The sequence below is a fragment of the Saimiri boliviensis genome, chromosome 17, assembly GCF_048565385.1.
Source record: "Saimiri boliviensis isolate mSaiBol1 chromosome 17, mSaiBol1.pri, whole genome shotgun sequence".
Taxonomy (NCBI): domain Eukaryota; kingdom Metazoa; phylum Chordata; class Mammalia; order Primates; family Cebidae; genus Saimiri; species Saimiri boliviensis.
Window position 1 is genome coordinate 27,678,591 of NC_133465.1, and position 16,274 is coordinate 27,694,864.

The 16,274-nt window shown below is 44.5% G+C and overlaps 1 protein-coding gene across 2 annotated transcripts in view; it reads left to right on the forward strand.

Moving 5' to 3' along the window:
- Nucleotides 1–16,274, forward strand: part of CRLF3 (cytokine receptor like factor 3) — a 49,660-nt gene that overhangs the window by 14,922 nt on the left and 18,464 nt on the right. For both annotated transcript variants that reach the window (XM_074388403.1, XM_003931473.4), the window contains exons 2-4: nucleotides 3,973–4,180; nucleotides 12,560–12,647; nucleotides 14,150–14,327. In XM_074388403.1, coding sequence (XP_074244504.1) covers nucleotides 3,973–4,180; nucleotides 12,560–12,647; nucleotides 14,150–14,327 — 474 coding nt within the window. The remainder of the gene's footprint in view (nucleotides 1–3,972; nucleotides 4,181–12,559; nucleotides 12,648–14,149; nucleotides 14,328–16,274) is intronic.

Sequence of the window (16,274 nt, forward strand, 5' to 3'; positions counted from 1 at the left end):
GGCTGACACGGCGGATCACTGGAGATCAGGAGTTCAAGACCAGCCTGGCCAACATGGTGAAACCCTGTCTTTACTAAAAATACAAAAATTAGCCGGGTGTGGTGGCACATGCCTGTAATCCCAGCTACTCAGGAGGCTGAGGCAGGAGAATCTCTTGAACCTAGGATGCATAGGTTGCAGTGAGCTGAGATTGCGCCACTGTACTCTAGCCTGGGTGACAAGAGTGAAACTCTGTCTCAAAAAAAATAAAAAGGAGAGAAAATTGTTTCTATGATCTGCCCACCCAGTAAATCAGACTGCTCTTTTTCTGTTGTAGTCCTTGGCCATGGGCATTTTTTGTTTTTACATGGTCATGTACGTTGCTGGAAAACAATATTGTATTCTGCTTTTTAAATTTAGAGAGAATTTAGAGAATAAATATAAAGCTTTTAAATTTATCTGTTAACTATTGAAATATCTGTTATTCATATTTTTATATGTTCTTTCTTGGTGGATTTTTTTTTTTTGAGACGGAATTTCACTCTTGTTACCCAGGCTGGAGTGCAATGGCGCAATCTCGGCTCACCGCAACCTCCGCCTCCTGGGTTCAGGCAATTCTCCTGCCTCAGCCTCCTGAGTAGCTGGGATTACAGGCACGCGCCACCATGCCCAGCTAATGTTTTATATTTTTAGTAGAGACGGGGTTTCACCATGTTGACCAGGATGGTCTCGCTCTCTTGACCTCGTGATCCACCCACCTCAGCCTCCCAAAGTGCTGGGATTACAGGCTTGAGCCACCGCGCCTGGCCACCTGGCCTGTTATCTGCCATCTTTAAAATAAAAATCTGGACCAGGTGCAGTGGCTCACTGTCATATCCCCTAGAATATGGGTTCTTAATCTGAGATCTGTAGATTTAGGGCAATGTTTCTCGAAGTGTGGGCTGCAGAATTACAGGTGTGCTTGGAAAAAATAAGAACTCCATTCATACAATCCTTTAGCCCCTCCTGTCAGTTTCCGGTTCATTAGGTCTGGGATGGACCTCTGCAGTCTGATTATAACAAGTAGCCTAGATGCTCCTTCTGCAAATTAAGTTTTGTAATTACTGCTCCAGGCAAGCCATGGTTTGGCTCTGAGGGAATTTGTAAACTTTTGAAATATAATAATTTTTTAGGATATAGATAATTCAGTTTGGGGGGAAGAGGCTTTGTTTTTTCTTTTTCTTTTTTTTTTCTTTTTGAGACGGAGTTTCACTCTTGTTACCCAGGCTGGAGTGCAATGGTGCCATCTCGGCTCACCGCAACCTCCGCCTCCTGGGTTCAGGCAATTCTCCTGCCTCAGCCTCCTGAGTAGCTGGGATTAGAGGCACGCGCCACCATGCCCAGCTAATTTTTTGTATTTTTAGTAGAGATGGGGTTTCACCATATTACCAGGATGGTCTCGATCTCTTGACCTCGTGATCCGCCCGCCTCGGCCTCCCAAAGTGCTGGGATTACAGGCTTGAGCCACCGCGCCCGGCCGATTTGTTTTTTCTTCTCTTTCAATAACTTTGAAAGGAAGAGGCTTTATAAACCTCTCATTTAGATTCACAAAGTGTACTATGATTCAAAAAGGATTAAGTCATTGTCCCAGCTCTGCCTCCTATAAACCTCTTTGGATTTTAAATAAATTCTTGGTTTTCTTTTAGCATAATGAGGGCATTTTATCCATGAGGTAATTATTTTTGTGTGTGGCTTTTTATTTTTATTTATTTAGAGACAGGGTCTCACTGTGTCACCCAAGCTAGAGTGCAGTGGTGCAGTCACAGCTTACTACAGCCTTGACCCCCTGGGCTCAGGTGATCCTCCCATCTCAGCCTCCTAAGTAGCTGGGACTACAGGTATGTGCCACCATGCCTGGCTAATTTTTGTATTACTTATAGAGACAGGGTGTCTCCATGTTGCCCAGGCTAGTCTCAAACTCCTGGGTTCAAGTGAGCTTCCTGCCTCAGCCTCTCAAAGTACAGGGATCATATGTGTGAGCCACTGCGCCTGACCATGGCTTTTTTTTTTTTGAGATGGAGTGTTTTTCACCAAGGCTGGAGTGCAGTGGCATGATCTCGGTTCAGTGCAACCGCCATCTCCTGGGTTCAAGCAATTCTTCTACTTCAGCCTCCCTAGTAGCTGGGATTTACTGGCGCCTGCCACCACACCTAGCTAATTTTTGCATTTTGCATTTTTAGTGTCGATAGGGTTTCACCATGTTAGCCAGGCTGGTCTTGAACACCTGTCCTCAGGCTTTTTTTTTTTTTTTTTTTAATTGAAATGGAATCTTGCACTGTCGCCCATCTGGAGTGGTGTGATCATGGCTCACTGCAATCTCTGCGTCCTGGGTTCAAGCATTTCTCCTGCCTCAGCCTCCCAAGTAGCTGGGACTACAGGCATGTGCCACCATGCGCGGCTAATTTTTTTGTATTTTTAGTAGAGACAGGGTTTCACCGTGTTGGCCCAGATGGTCTTGATCTCCTGACCTCATGATCCACCCGCCTCAGCCTTCCAAAGTGCTGGGATTACAGGTGTGAACCACTGCACCCAGCCTATTTCTTTCTTTCTTTTTTTTTTTTTTTTGAGATGGAGTCTCACTCTGTTGCCCAGCTGGAATGCAGTGGTGCAATCTCGGCTCACTGCAACCTCCATCTCCCAGTTTCAAGCAGTTCTCCTGCCTCAGCCTCCCAAGTAGCTGGGATTACAGGCCCACCCTACCATGTCCAGCTAATTTTTGTATTTTTAGTAGAGATGGGATTTCCCCATGTTGGCCAGGCTGGCCTCGAACTCCTGACCTCAGATGATCTGCCAACCTCGGCCTCCCAAAGTGCTGAGATTATAGGAGTGAGACAGCGTGCCTAGCCAAAGTAACTATTATAATGCCCATTTGACAAATAAGGAAATTGAGGCATGGAATATTTAAGTAACGTAACCAAATTGACGTAGTTTGTGGATGATGAAACCAAGATTTGGCTTATTCTATCTGACTTGAAGGCCAATTCTGTGTACTTCTGCCTGTTCGTGCAAATGAATCACATTTAGTTTATCAATGAATGGAAGATGTATATATACAATGGAATAGTATTCAACCTTAAAAGAGAAGGAAATTCTGTCACTTGTGACAGCATAGATGAACCTGAAGGACATTACTCTAAGTGAAATAAGCCAGATATAGAAATAAAAATACTGCATGATCTCAGTTGTATGTAGCATCTAAAAAAAGGTTGAAATCGGCTGGGCACGGTGCTTCACACCTATAATCCCAGTGCTTTGGGAGGCCGAGGTGAGTGGATTACGAGGTCGAGAGATTGAGACCATCCTGGTCAATATGGTAAAACCCCATCTCTACTAAAAATACAAAAAAATTAGCTGGGCATGGTGGCGCACGGCTGTAGTCCCAGCTACACAGGAGGCTGAGGCAGGAGAATTGGTTGAACCCAGGAGGTGGAGGTTGCAGTGGGCCGAGATCGTGCCGTTGCACTCTAGCCTGAGTAACAAGAGCAAAACTCCATCTCAAAAAAAAAAAACAGGCAAAATCGTAGAAGCAGAAAATAGAATGGTGCTTGCCAGGGATGGAGTTGGGGATTAGGAGATGTTGGCCAAAGGGTACAAAGTTTCAGTTATTTAAGAGGAGTAAATTCTAGAGATCTCAAGTATAGGATGGGGACAATAGTTACTAATAGTGTAGTGTATACTCGGAATGTGTTAGGAGAGTTCTTAAGTGTTCTCACCACACATAAAGGTAACCATGTGAAGAGATGGACATGTTAATTAGCTTGACTATAATAACAATTCACTATGTATACGTATATCAAAACATCACACCTTAAATTTATATAATTTCAATTAATTTTCTTTTTTACTAAATTGAAGATGATAGTTATTCAGTGCTTTTAGATTACTGTGAATTATCCCTATGGATTAGCCTTTTTTAGAGATTCTGATTTTGAGTATTTTTTTATTTCTTTTTAGATCAAAGAGAGTGCATCACAGACAAGGGATGTTCTCAAACAGCATTTTAATGATTTAAAGGGAACCCTTGGGAAGCTCCTGGATGAGCGATTGGTGACCCTTTTGCAAGAGGTGGACACCATTGAACAGGAGACCATTAAACCACTAGATGACTGCCAGAAGCTCATAGAACATGGAGTCAACACTGCAGAGGACTTAGTCCGAGAAGGTGGGAGACCAGGGAGCCTGTTGTATTAGTTCATTTTTACACTGCTGATAAAGACATACCCAAGACTGGGCAATTTACAAAAGAAAGAGGTTTAATGGACTTACAGTTCCACATGGCTGGGGAGGCCTCACAATCATGGCAGAAGGTGAAGGCATGTCTTACCTGGTGGCAGACAAGAGAAGAAAATAAGAGCCAAACAAAAGGGGTTTCCCCTTAAAATCCCCTTAGATTTTATGAGACTTATTCACTACTGAGAGCAGTATGGGAGAAACTGCCCCATGATTCAGTTATCTCCCACCGAGTCCCTCCCACAACACATGGGAATTATGGGAGTACGATTTGAGATGTGATTTGGGTGGGAACACAGAGCCAAACCATATCACATGTTAAAGATGGTTTGTTCAGATTGACAGTTTGCTGATTTCTCAAGATAGCAGGCTTCTTGCCAGCTGTGGAGTTCTTAGAATGTTCTTACCTAGAGACAGTTTGTAATATAGGATAACACATATACAGTTAGATATCCCCATGACAAGTGCAGTTGAAGTGTTATAAAACAATGAAGAATAAATGATATGGAGCACATTGAGATGTTTTGATACAAGCATGCAGCATGTAATAATCACATCGTGGAATATGGGGTATCCATCCTCTCAAGCATTTATCCTCTGTGTTACAATCATTTTTTTTTTGAGATGGAATTTTGCTCTTGTTACCTAGGCTGGAGTGCAATGGCGCGATCTCGGCTCACCGCAACCTCCGCCTCCTGAACCTCCGCCTCCTGGGTTCAGGCAATTCTCCTGCCTCAGCCTCCGGAGTAGCTGGGATTACAGGCACACGCCACCATGCCCAGCTAATTTTTTGTATTTTTAGTAGAGACGGGGTTTCACCATGTTGACCAGGATGGTCTCGATCTCTTGACCTCGTGATCCACCCGCCTCCGCCTCCCAAAGTGCTGGGATTACAGGTTTGAGCCACCGCACCTGGCCTCTGTGTTACAATCAAATTATATTCTTTTTTTTTTTTTCTTTTTTTTTTTTATGCAGGGGTTTTGCTCTTGCTCTGTTGCCCAGGTCAGAGTGTAGTAGCACTCTCAGGGCCCCCTGCAGTCTTGACCTCAGTGGCTCAGGTGATCCTGCCACCTTAGCCTACCAAATAGCTGGGATTACAGGTGTGTGCCACCATGCCCAGCTAATGTTTATATTTTTGTTAGAGACAGGGTTTCACCGTGTTACCCAGGCTGTTCTCAAGCAATCTTCCCACCTTGGCCTCCCAAAGTCCTGGGATTACAGGCAAGAGCCACCACAATTATAGTCTCCATTGTTCTATTTAGAAAGTTAAAAAGATGTGATTGGTGTTTACTCCTGTCTTTAGCCAATTATTTCTATGAGTCATGCCCTGCTGCCTTCCTTTCTTTGTGTCTTCCCACCTTCTTTCAACTAGGTCTTTGTCAGGTATATAACATAAACAAGGGAACCAGGTGCAGTGGCTCACACCTATAATACCACCACTTTGGGAGGCCGAAGCAAGTGGATCACTTGAGGTCAGGAGTTCGAGACCAGCCTGGGCAACAGCCTGTCTCTACAAAAAAAAAAAAAAAAAAGAAAATGCTGGTCGTGGTGGCATGCACCTGGAGTCTCAACTAATTAGGAGGCCAAGGTGGGAGGATCCCTGGAGGCCAGGAGATTGAGGTGGTAGTGGGCCATGATTGCACCACTGTACTCCGGCCTGGGTGACAAAGTGAGACCCTGTCTCAAAAAATACAAGAATAAGAGGCCAGGTACAGTGGCTTAAGCCTGTAATCCCAGTAATTTGGAAGGCCGAGGCAGATGGATCATGAGGTCAGGAGATCGAGACCATTCTGGCTAACATGGTGAAACCCCATCTCTACTAAAAATACAAAAAATTAGCTGGGCATGGTGGCATGTGCCTGTAGTCCCAGCTACTTGGGAGGCTGAGGCAGGAGAATCACTTGAATCCAGGAGGCAGAGGTTGCAGTGAGCCGAGATTGTACCAGTGCACTCCAGCCTGGGCAACAGAGTGAGACTCCATCTAAAAATAAATAAATAAATAAATAGGCTGGGTACAGTGGCTTACACCTGTTATCCCAACACTTTGGGAGGCCAAGGTGGGTGGATCATGAGGTTAAGGGATCGAAATGATACTGGCCAATATAGTGAAACCCCGTCTCATTAAAAATGCAAAAATTAGCTGGGTGTGGTGGTGCACACCTGTAGTTCCAGCTATTTGGGAGGCTGAGACAGGAGAATTGCTTGAACCGAGGAGGCAGAGGTTACAATGAGCCGAGATTGCGAGACTGCACTCCAGCCTGGTGACAGAGTGAGACTCTGTCAATCAATCAATCAATAAAAGAATAAAATAGGTAAGAGTTATTTCCTTTGGGATTCAGAGCCCAGTGAGAAATACATGATAAGAGATCTAAGACCTTATTGGAGCATAGAAGAGGAAGTACTTTGTCTGGAAAAGTGTGGGATAGCTTTCTGTAAGAAGAGTTCCACAGAGGCTTGAAGCAATTCATCAAACAGATATAGGAAAAAGAGAAGGTAACAGCATGATTCCAAGCAGAAGTAATATGATCATAAATGGAGTGAATGGCATATTCAAGGATCAGTTGAAGCATTTTAAACAGCAGAGTGACATGATCAGATGTGCATTTTACAAAAAAGACCCTGCCTATGTTTTGGAGACTGTATCAGAGATTTTAAGACTAGAGGGAAAAGAGACTGATGAAAAAGTTACTAGAGGCCAAGGTTGGGCGGGATAGTGTGGGCCCGTAATCCCAGCACTTTGGAATGTCAGGACATGAGGATCACTTGATGTCAAGAGTTTGAGATCAGCCTAGCCAACATGGTAAAACCTCATCTCTACTAAAAATACAAAAGTTACCCAGGTGTGGTGGCAGGCACTTGTAATTCCAGTTACTCAGGAGGCCGAGGCAGGAGAATCGCTTGAACCTGGGAGACAGAGGTTGCAGTGAGCCATGATTGCACCACTGCACTCCAGTCTGGGTGACAGAGTGAGAGTTCGTCTAAAAAAAAAAAAGTTACTAGAAACCGGACACAGTGGTTCATGCTTGTAATTCCAGCACTTTGGGAGGCCATGGTGGGTAGATTGCTTGAGCCCAGCATCAATCTCAAAAAAAACCTTTTTTTTTTTTTTTTTTAACTCAGTCTCAAAAAAAGTTATTAGAGAATAATCTCGGTGGGAATGGTAAAGGCAATGGCTGGTAAAGATGAGGCAGGACTGGTTTTAAGAGATTTTGGGCCAGGCACAGTGGCTCACACCTGTAATCCCAGCACTCTGGGAGGCTAGACAGGAGAGGAGGATCATTTGAGGTGAGGAGTTCAAGACTAGCCTAGGCAACATAGTGAGATCCTTGTCTCTACAAAAAAAATTTTTTTTGATTAGCCAGGCATGGTGGCACATGCCTGTAGTCCCAACTACTCGGGATGCTGATGTGAGAAGAGACTTGAGCTATGATTGCACCACTGCATTCCAGCCTGGGCAATAGTACGAGACCCTGTCTCTTTTTTTTTTTTTTTTTTTGAGACGGAGTTTCGCTTTTGTTACCCAGGCTTGAGTGCAGTGGCACGATCTCTGCTCACTGCAACTTCCGGCTCCTGGGTTCAGGCAATTCTCCTGCCTCAGCCTCCTGAGTAGCTGGGATTACAGGCACGCGCCACCATGCCCAGCTAATTTTTGTATTTTAGTAGAGACGGGGTTTCACCATGTTGACCAGGATGGTCTCGCTCTCTTGACCTCGTGATCCACCCACCTCGGCCTCCCAAAGTGCTGGGATTACAGGCTTGAGCCACCGCGCCCGGCCAACCCTGTCTCTTAAAAATAAAAACAAAAACCGGCCGGGCGCGGTGGCTCAAGCTTGTAATCCCAGCACTTTGGGAGGCCGAGGCGGGTGGATCACAAGGTCGAGAGATCGAGACCATCCTGGTCAACTTGGTGAAACCCCGTCTCTACTAAAAATACAAAAAATTAGCTGGGCATGGTGGCGCGTGCCTGTAATCCCAGCTACTCAGGAGGCTGAGGCAGGAGAATTGCCTGAACCCAGGAGGCGGAGGTTGCGGTGAGCCGAGATCGCGCCATTGCACTCCAGCCTGGGTAACAAGAGCGAAACTCCGTCTCAAAAAAAAAAATAAATAAATAAATAAAAAATAAAAATAAAAACAAAAGGCCAGGCGCAGTGGCTTACACCTATAATCCCAGCAGTTTGGGAGGCCAAGGCTTGTGGGTCACCTGAGGTCAGGAGTTCGAGACCAGCCTGGCCAATATGGCAAAACTTCGTCTCTACTAAAAATACAAAAATTAGCTGGGCATGGTGGCATAAGCCTGTAGTCCCAGCTACTTGGGAGGCTGAGGCAGGAGAGTCTCTTGAACCTGGGAGGTGGAGGTTGCAGTGAGCTGAGATCGTGCCACTGCACTCTACCCTGGGTGACAGAGCAAAACTCTGAACTCAAAAAACAAAAAAACAAGATAGAGACTTTTTTTCCTGCAGAAATAGAATTGATGATTTTACTTAGCGTGACTTGACTGTAGATGATTACCTACATATGTGATGGAGTGGAACGGGAAGGATTTGTGATGACCAAAATCAGCCTGCTTTTGGATTCTGAGTAAATGGCAGTGCTGTGTTTTACTTTTTGACACAGGAAATGAAGGAGGAGGGGAGGGCTTTAGTACATAGTTAGGCATTTGGCTTGGGCATGGTGAGTTTGTGGTGTTTTTTTTGAGATGGAGTCTTGTTCTGTCCCCAGGCTGGAGTGCATTGGAGTGCAGTGGCGCAATCTTGGCTCACTGCAGCCTCCACCTCCTGAATTCAAGTGATTCCCCTGCCTCAGCCTCTGGAGTGCTGGGACCACAGGTGCCCACCACCACACCCGGCTAATTTTTTGTTGTATTTTAGTAGAGATGGGGTTTCACCATGTTGGCCAGGACGGTCTCGATCTCCCGACCTGGTGATCCACCTACCTTGGCCTCCCAAAGTGCTGGGATTACAGGCATGAGCCACCACACCTGGCCTTGAGGTGCTTAAGATGGAAATATGGGTATGATTCTTAGGAGACAGATCATACTAGGAGATGTCAGTATGGCAGTTAATGGCATGTATATCAAATTTCAATCCATCAGAATAAGGAAATCATCAAAGGATACCATGTAATGTGAGAAGAGCAGATGAAAGAGATTAGAACGCTAAGGGTCACCAACATTTAAAGGTCATTTGAGGAAGGAGCCAGGAAAGGAGACTGAATTCCATGCCTTTTGCAGAATGAGTCCTGAGAGTGTTGTGGGAAAAAGTGTGGATGACTCACAAGGCTCACTCTACCTAGAAGTTCATCTTCTTTTGGTCCCACTTAGAGTATAGTACTAGTGTTATCTTTACATGCTAGTTACGTTTTTGTCTTATCTTCAGTGAGAAGTGTTTATTTACCACTGACCATGACAGTGCTTTTGAGAAAGTATTTCTAGAAGTACCACAGAATGTCTTTCCTTGGTGCCTTTGCGTTTGGAAACAAATCCAGAAGCAGTGCAGCACAGACCAGGAGTATACACTCATCACCCTGAGGACTGATCATTTGTTTTTATTTTAGAAGATAAATCCTGGCTGGGCCTAGTAGCACATTCCAGTAATCCTTGCTATTTGGGAATTTGAGACAGGAGGATCCCCTGAACCCAGGAGTTTGAGGCTGCAGTGAGCTGTGATTATGCATCACACTCCGGCGTGGGTGACAGAGTGAGACTCTTGTCTCAAAAAGAAGAAATTATTTGAGGCATATGTCTGATTGTTATAGCATTTAATACTTGAATATTTTTATATGTCCAAAATTTTATTTTATGGGTTTTTTGTTTTGTTTTGAGAGTCTCACAGTGTTGTCTGGGCTAGAGTGCAGTGGCGTGATCTCAGCTCACTGCAACCTCCGCTTCCCGGGCTCAAGTGAGCCTCCTGCCTCAGCCTCCTGAATATCTAGGATTATAGGCGCCCACCACCACGCCCAGCTAATTTTTTGTATTTTTAATAGAAACAGGGTTTCACAGTGTTGACCAGGCTGGTCTTGAACTCCTGACCTCAAGCGATCCACCCACCTCAGTCTCCCAAAGTGTTGGGATTACAGGTGTGAGCCACCATACCAGCCTATTTTATGTTTTTTAATTTTAAAAAAATTACTATACATCTCAGCAGCAGAAGGAAACTTCAGGAATTTTTTTTTTTTTTTTTTTTTTTGAGACGGAGTTTCACTCTTGTTACCCAGGCTGGAGTGCAATGGTGCCATCTCGGCTCACCACAACCTCCGCCTCCTGGGTTCAGGCAATTCTCCTGCCTCAGCCTCCTGAGTAGCTGGGATTACAGGCACGCGCCACCATGCCCAACTAATTTTTTGTATTTTTAGTAGAGACGGGGTTTCACCATGTTGACCAGGATGGTCTCGATCTCTTGACCTTGTAATCCACCCGCCTCGGCCTCCCAAAGTGCTGGGATTACAGGCTTGAGCCACCGCACCCGGCCGGAATATTTTTAATGTCGGACTCTTTCCTCCTCTCTCAAAGGACAAAAACTTATTTATGGAATTTTGGGGATTTTATTTATTTATTTAATTTTGAGGCAGAGTCTCACACTGTTGCCCAGGGTGGAGTACAGTGATGCGATCTTAGCTCACTGCAACCTCCACCTCCCGAGTTCAAGCAATTCTTATGCATGAGCCTCGCTTACTGGCTGGGACTACAGGTGCATGCCACCATGCCCAACTCATTTTTGGATTTTTAGTAGAGACAGGGTTTCACCACGTTGACCAAGCTGGTCTCGAACTCCTGACCTCTGGTGATTTGCCCGCCTCAGCCTGCCAAAGTGCCGAGATTACAGGCATGAACCACAGTGCCTGGCCATGTCTCTGTTTTTCTTTTGGTGAAGGAGAAGGTCATGTGGTCCTAAAAACTTGAGTAACTACGGGGCACATTCACATAGAATAGAGTTCTGGCAGTGTTCTTCAGGGCTGTGGACGGACATAGAAGTTGGTCATTTTCATATGCCTCTCTGTAACATTTTAGTGTTCTGTTGATTAATTTTTTTTTTTTTTTTTTTTTGAGACGGAGTTTCGCTCTTGTTACCCAGGCTGGAGTGCAATGGCGCGATCTCGGCTCACCGCAACCTCCGCCTCCTGGGTTCAAGCAATTCTCCTGCCTCAGCCTCCTCAGTTGCTGGGATTACAGGCATGGGCCACCATGCCCAGCTAATTTTTTTTTTTTTTTGTATCTTTAGTAGAGACAGGGTTTCACCATGTTGACCAGGATGGTCTCGATCTCTTGACCTCGTGATCCACCCGCCTCAGCCTCCCAAAGTGCTGGGATTACAGGCTTGAGCCACCGCGCCCGGCTTGTTGATTAATTTATAATCTGATGTATGATACTCTTTTTAGGAAAACATAGCTGCATCATTTGGCTTTTCAAGCCCTATGCCCAGCCTGGCAACATAGTGAGACCTTGTCTCTTCCAAAAATAAAAAATAGCTGGGCATGGTGGCATGCACCTGTGGTCACAGCTACTTGGGAGGTTGAGGTGGGAGGATTGCTTGAGCCCGGGAGTTTGAGGCCACAGTGAGTTATCATCTTACCACTGCACTCCAACCTGGGTGACAGAATGAAACCTAGTCTCAAAAAAACAAAAACAAAAACACCTTATCCCCTATTGCTCCTCTCAGGGCAGTATTTTATACTGGCTCCTATTGAAGTTCATAATGATTCTGTAGGAGAGATGGGAAGAAGTCCCTGGACCTTCTGCTTTGCCTAAAATAGGTTGATTTCCTCATATAGAGCAGATAGATTTTTCATCTCTAGCAAAACGTTGCCACTATGTATCCCTTTTCCTCTTGGATTTGATCTTAAAGTCACTTCTAAAATAGTTTCTACTTTAACTTTTTGGGAATTTGACTGTGGCATCACTTAAGAACTATTTCTAAGAACACTAGAGACCCACCCAGACATGAGTTGTATTGATTACTTTTTGTTTGGTTTTGTTTTTTTGAGATGGAGTCTTGCTCTGTCACCAGACTGGAGTGCAGTGGCATGATCTCGGCTCACTGCAACCTCCACCGCCTAGGTTCAAGCGATTCCCATGCCTCAGCATCCCAAGTAGCTGGGACTACAGACGCGAGCCACCATGCCCAGCTAATTTTTTGTATTTTAGTAGAGATGGGGTTTCACTGTATTGGTCAGGATGGTCTCAATCTCCTGACCTCATGATCCGCCCGCCTCAGCATCCCAAAGTGCTGGGATTATAGGTGTGAGCCACCAGCTATGTTGATTACTTTATATTCGATCATTTCCACTGTACAAGTTCTCTTATTTTTGATTGTAGGTGAGATCGCCATGCTTGATGGTGTGGGAGAAGAGAATGAGAAACTGTGGAGCTTTACCAAAAAGGCCTCGCACATTCAGTTGGACAGGTAAAAGAATTTGTGCCTTTTGGACTTACTTTTAAGCATTTAAACTATGTCTGCTTTTTTTTCCTCCCTCTTTTCAAGATTTTGATTGAGGGAGATAAGAGAATATGTATTTCAAGGTTTTTCAGGCCAAGCATGGTGGTTAGGCGACAGTGAGATCCATCTCAAAAAAAAAAAAGGCTGGACACCGTGGCTTATGCCTGTAATCCCAGCACTTTGGGAGGCTGAGGCGGGCAGATCAAGAGGTCAAGAGATTGAGACCGTCCTGGCCAACATGGTGAAACCCTGTCTCTATTAAAAAATACAAAAATTAGCTGGGCATGGTGGCATGCACCTGTAGTCTCAGCTACTCGGGAGGCTTAAGCAGGAGAATTGCTTGAACCCAGCAGGCGGAGATTACAGTGAGCCGAGATTGGGCCACTGTAATACAGCCTGGCGCCTGGTGACAGAGCAAGACTGTCTCAAAAAAAAAAAAAAAAAAAAAATTAAGCAGGCATGGTGGTGCATGCCTGTCATCTAGCTACTGGGGAGACTGAGACAGGAGAATCACTTGAACCCAGGAGGCAGAGGTTGCAGTGAGCCAAGATTGCACCACTGCACTCCAGCCTGGACAACAGAGCAAGACTTCATCTCAAAATAAATATAAAACAAAAAATAAAAAATTATCCAGGTGTGGTAGCATGCACCTGTAGTCCCAACTACTCGGGAGGCTGAGGCAGGAGAATCTCTTGAATCTGGGAGGTGGAGGTTGCAGTGAGCCGAGACTACACCATATCAGTGAGACTGTGTCAAAAAAAAAAAAAAAAAAAAAAGGCCGGGCGCGGTGGCTCAAGCCTGTAATCCCAGCACTTTGGGAGGCCGAGGCGGGTGGATCACGAGGTCAAGAGATCGAGACCATCCTGGTCAACATGGTGAAACGCCGTCTCTACTAAAAATACAAAAACTAGCTGGGCGTGGTGGCACATGCCTGTAATCCCAGCTACTTAGGAGGCTGAGGCAGGAGAATTGCCTGAGCCCAGGAGGCGGAGGTTGCGGTGAGCCGAGACCGTGCCATTGCACTCCAGCCTGGGTAACAAGAGTGAAACTCCGTCTCAAAAAAAAAAAAAAAAGGAGGGGGGTTTCACTGCCCATTACCACTGTTACTAATATGAAATAGTTGTGATTATAATCTTTGGTACTTTAGTATGGCTCAGATTTTTTCATTCCAACGTATAAAAGAATTGTAAAATTTTAGAAATTCTCAATGTTTTGTTGAAACTGAGTCATATTCCAATAAACCAGATCTTTTGGCATAAACTGGACAGTTGGGGTTCTACCAATTTTGTCTTGCTTATATTTATTTGAAAAGAGAATCTTTGTGTAACATCTTGCACATCCCCTACTGCCATGAGAATTACTTATTGGGGACTTCAGGATCTTTCAAGCATGTGACTACTCTAAAATATTTCTTGTATTTTTTAACTATCAGTTAGAGGTCTCATAACACATGAGCTTTGTTTCCTCAGCTTGCCAGAAGTACCTTTACTGGTTGATGTGCCTTGTTTATCTGCTCAGTTGGATGACTCAATTCTTAACATAGTGAAAGACCACATTTTTAAGCATGGAACAGTAGCATCTCGCCCACCAGTACAGATAGAAGAACTAATAGAGAAACCTGGAGGCATCATTGTACGATGGTGTAAGGTATGTAATTCAGAATTCTAGAAATGGCTTCTACATTATGGGTTTGAGATTTAGGGGCCGTTCAGATTTTTTCATTAACTACTTTTGAATATATTTTTTCTTCCCAAACAACAATCTTTGACTAAAATGAAGTCACAGAGAATACTGAGGTAGCTCTTCAAGTTTCATTTTCTTTCTTTTTTTTTTTTTTGTTTTTGTTTTTGAGATGGAGTTTCACTCTTTTGCTCAGGCTGGAATGAAGTGGCATGATCTCAGCTTACTGCAACCTCTGCACCCCCTCTTCCCCACTTCCCCTGGGTTCAAGCTATTCTCCTGATTCAGCCTCCCGATTAGTTGGAATTATAGGCACCTGCCACCATGCCCGGGTAATTTTTCTATTTTTTGTAGAGACAAGGTTTCACCAGTTGGCTAGGCTGGTGTTGAACTCCTGACCTCAGGTGATCCACCTGCCTCAGCCTCCCAAAGTGCTAGGATTACAGGCGTGAGCCACTGTGCCCAGCTGCTCTTCCAGTTTTAGATAAATAGTTTTGAAAGAACTTTTTAAAGTCTCTGTATTACAACATTGTTTCTCATCACATATTTTCTAGGTTTACCTTAATGACTTGAGGATTTCTTCCATTTCTACTTACTAGAAAAGCCAAAAGATTATAGTCAATATTGAATGTCTTAATATTTTCTGGACCACACTCACGCCTTTAATCCCAGCACTTTGGGAGGTTGAGGCAGGTGGATTGCTTGAGCTCAGGAGTTCAACCAACCTGGGCAACATAGTGAAACTCCATCTCTACCAAAAATACAAAAAAAAGTAATTAGCTAGCATAGTGATGTGCATTTGTGAGTCCCAGCTACTCAAAAGACTGAGGTGGGAGGATGGCTTCAGCCCAGGAGACAGAGGTTACAGTAAACCAAGATTGTGCCACTACACTCCAGCCTGGGTGACAGAGTGAGATGGAGTCCATCTGAAAAAAATATTTTTTCTGTTAAACACTGAACTAATACTTTTGAAATAAGATTCCTAAAGTGTAGTTTCATTACACACTTAGTATTGCTGAGAGTTTTATGTGTTAAGTTATATTATTAATATGAGTTACTATTTTTTTTTTTTGAGACGAAGTTTTGCTCTTGTTACCCAGGCCTGAGTACAATGGCGCAATCTTGGTTCACCGCAACCTCCGCCTCCTGAGTTCAGGCAATTCTCCTGCCTCAGCCTCCTGAGTAGCTGGAATTACAGGCACGCGCCACCATGCCCAGCTGATTTTTTGTATTTTTATTAGAGACGGGGTTTCACCATGTTGACCAGAATGATCTCGATCTCTTGACCTCGTGATCCACCCACCTTGGCCTCCCAAAGTGCTGGGATTACAGACGTGAGCCACCGTGCCCGGCGAGTTACTATATATTTTTTTTTTTTTTTTTTTTTTTTTGAGACGGAGTTTCGCTCTTGTTACCCAGGCTAGAGTGCAATGGCGCGATCTCGGCTCACCGCAACCTCCGCCTCCTGGGTTCAAGCAATTCTCCTGCCCCAGCCTCCTGAGTAGCTGGGATTACAGGCACGCACCACCATGCCCAGCTAATTTTTTGTATTTTTAGTAGAGACGGGGTTTCACCATGTTGACCAGGATGGTCTCGATCTCTCGACCTTGTGATCCACCCGCCTCGGCCTCCCAAAGTGCTGGGATTACAGGCTTGAGCCACCGCACCCGGCCAAGTTACTATATTTTAATAGAAACCATGTCCAAATTAGTCATAGTATTTTGGCTGTTGACAAATACATCATTCAGAGATGAGTGCTTGAATCTGAAGACGATTCTATGTATTTGTTTCCACCCTGTCTTATCATACTGATAAAAACTATCTTTCTTTTTCTTGTTTTATCTTTTTAGCTACACTCTTTTTTTTTTTTTTTTTTTGAGACGGAGTTTCGCTCTTGCTACCCAGGCTGGAGTG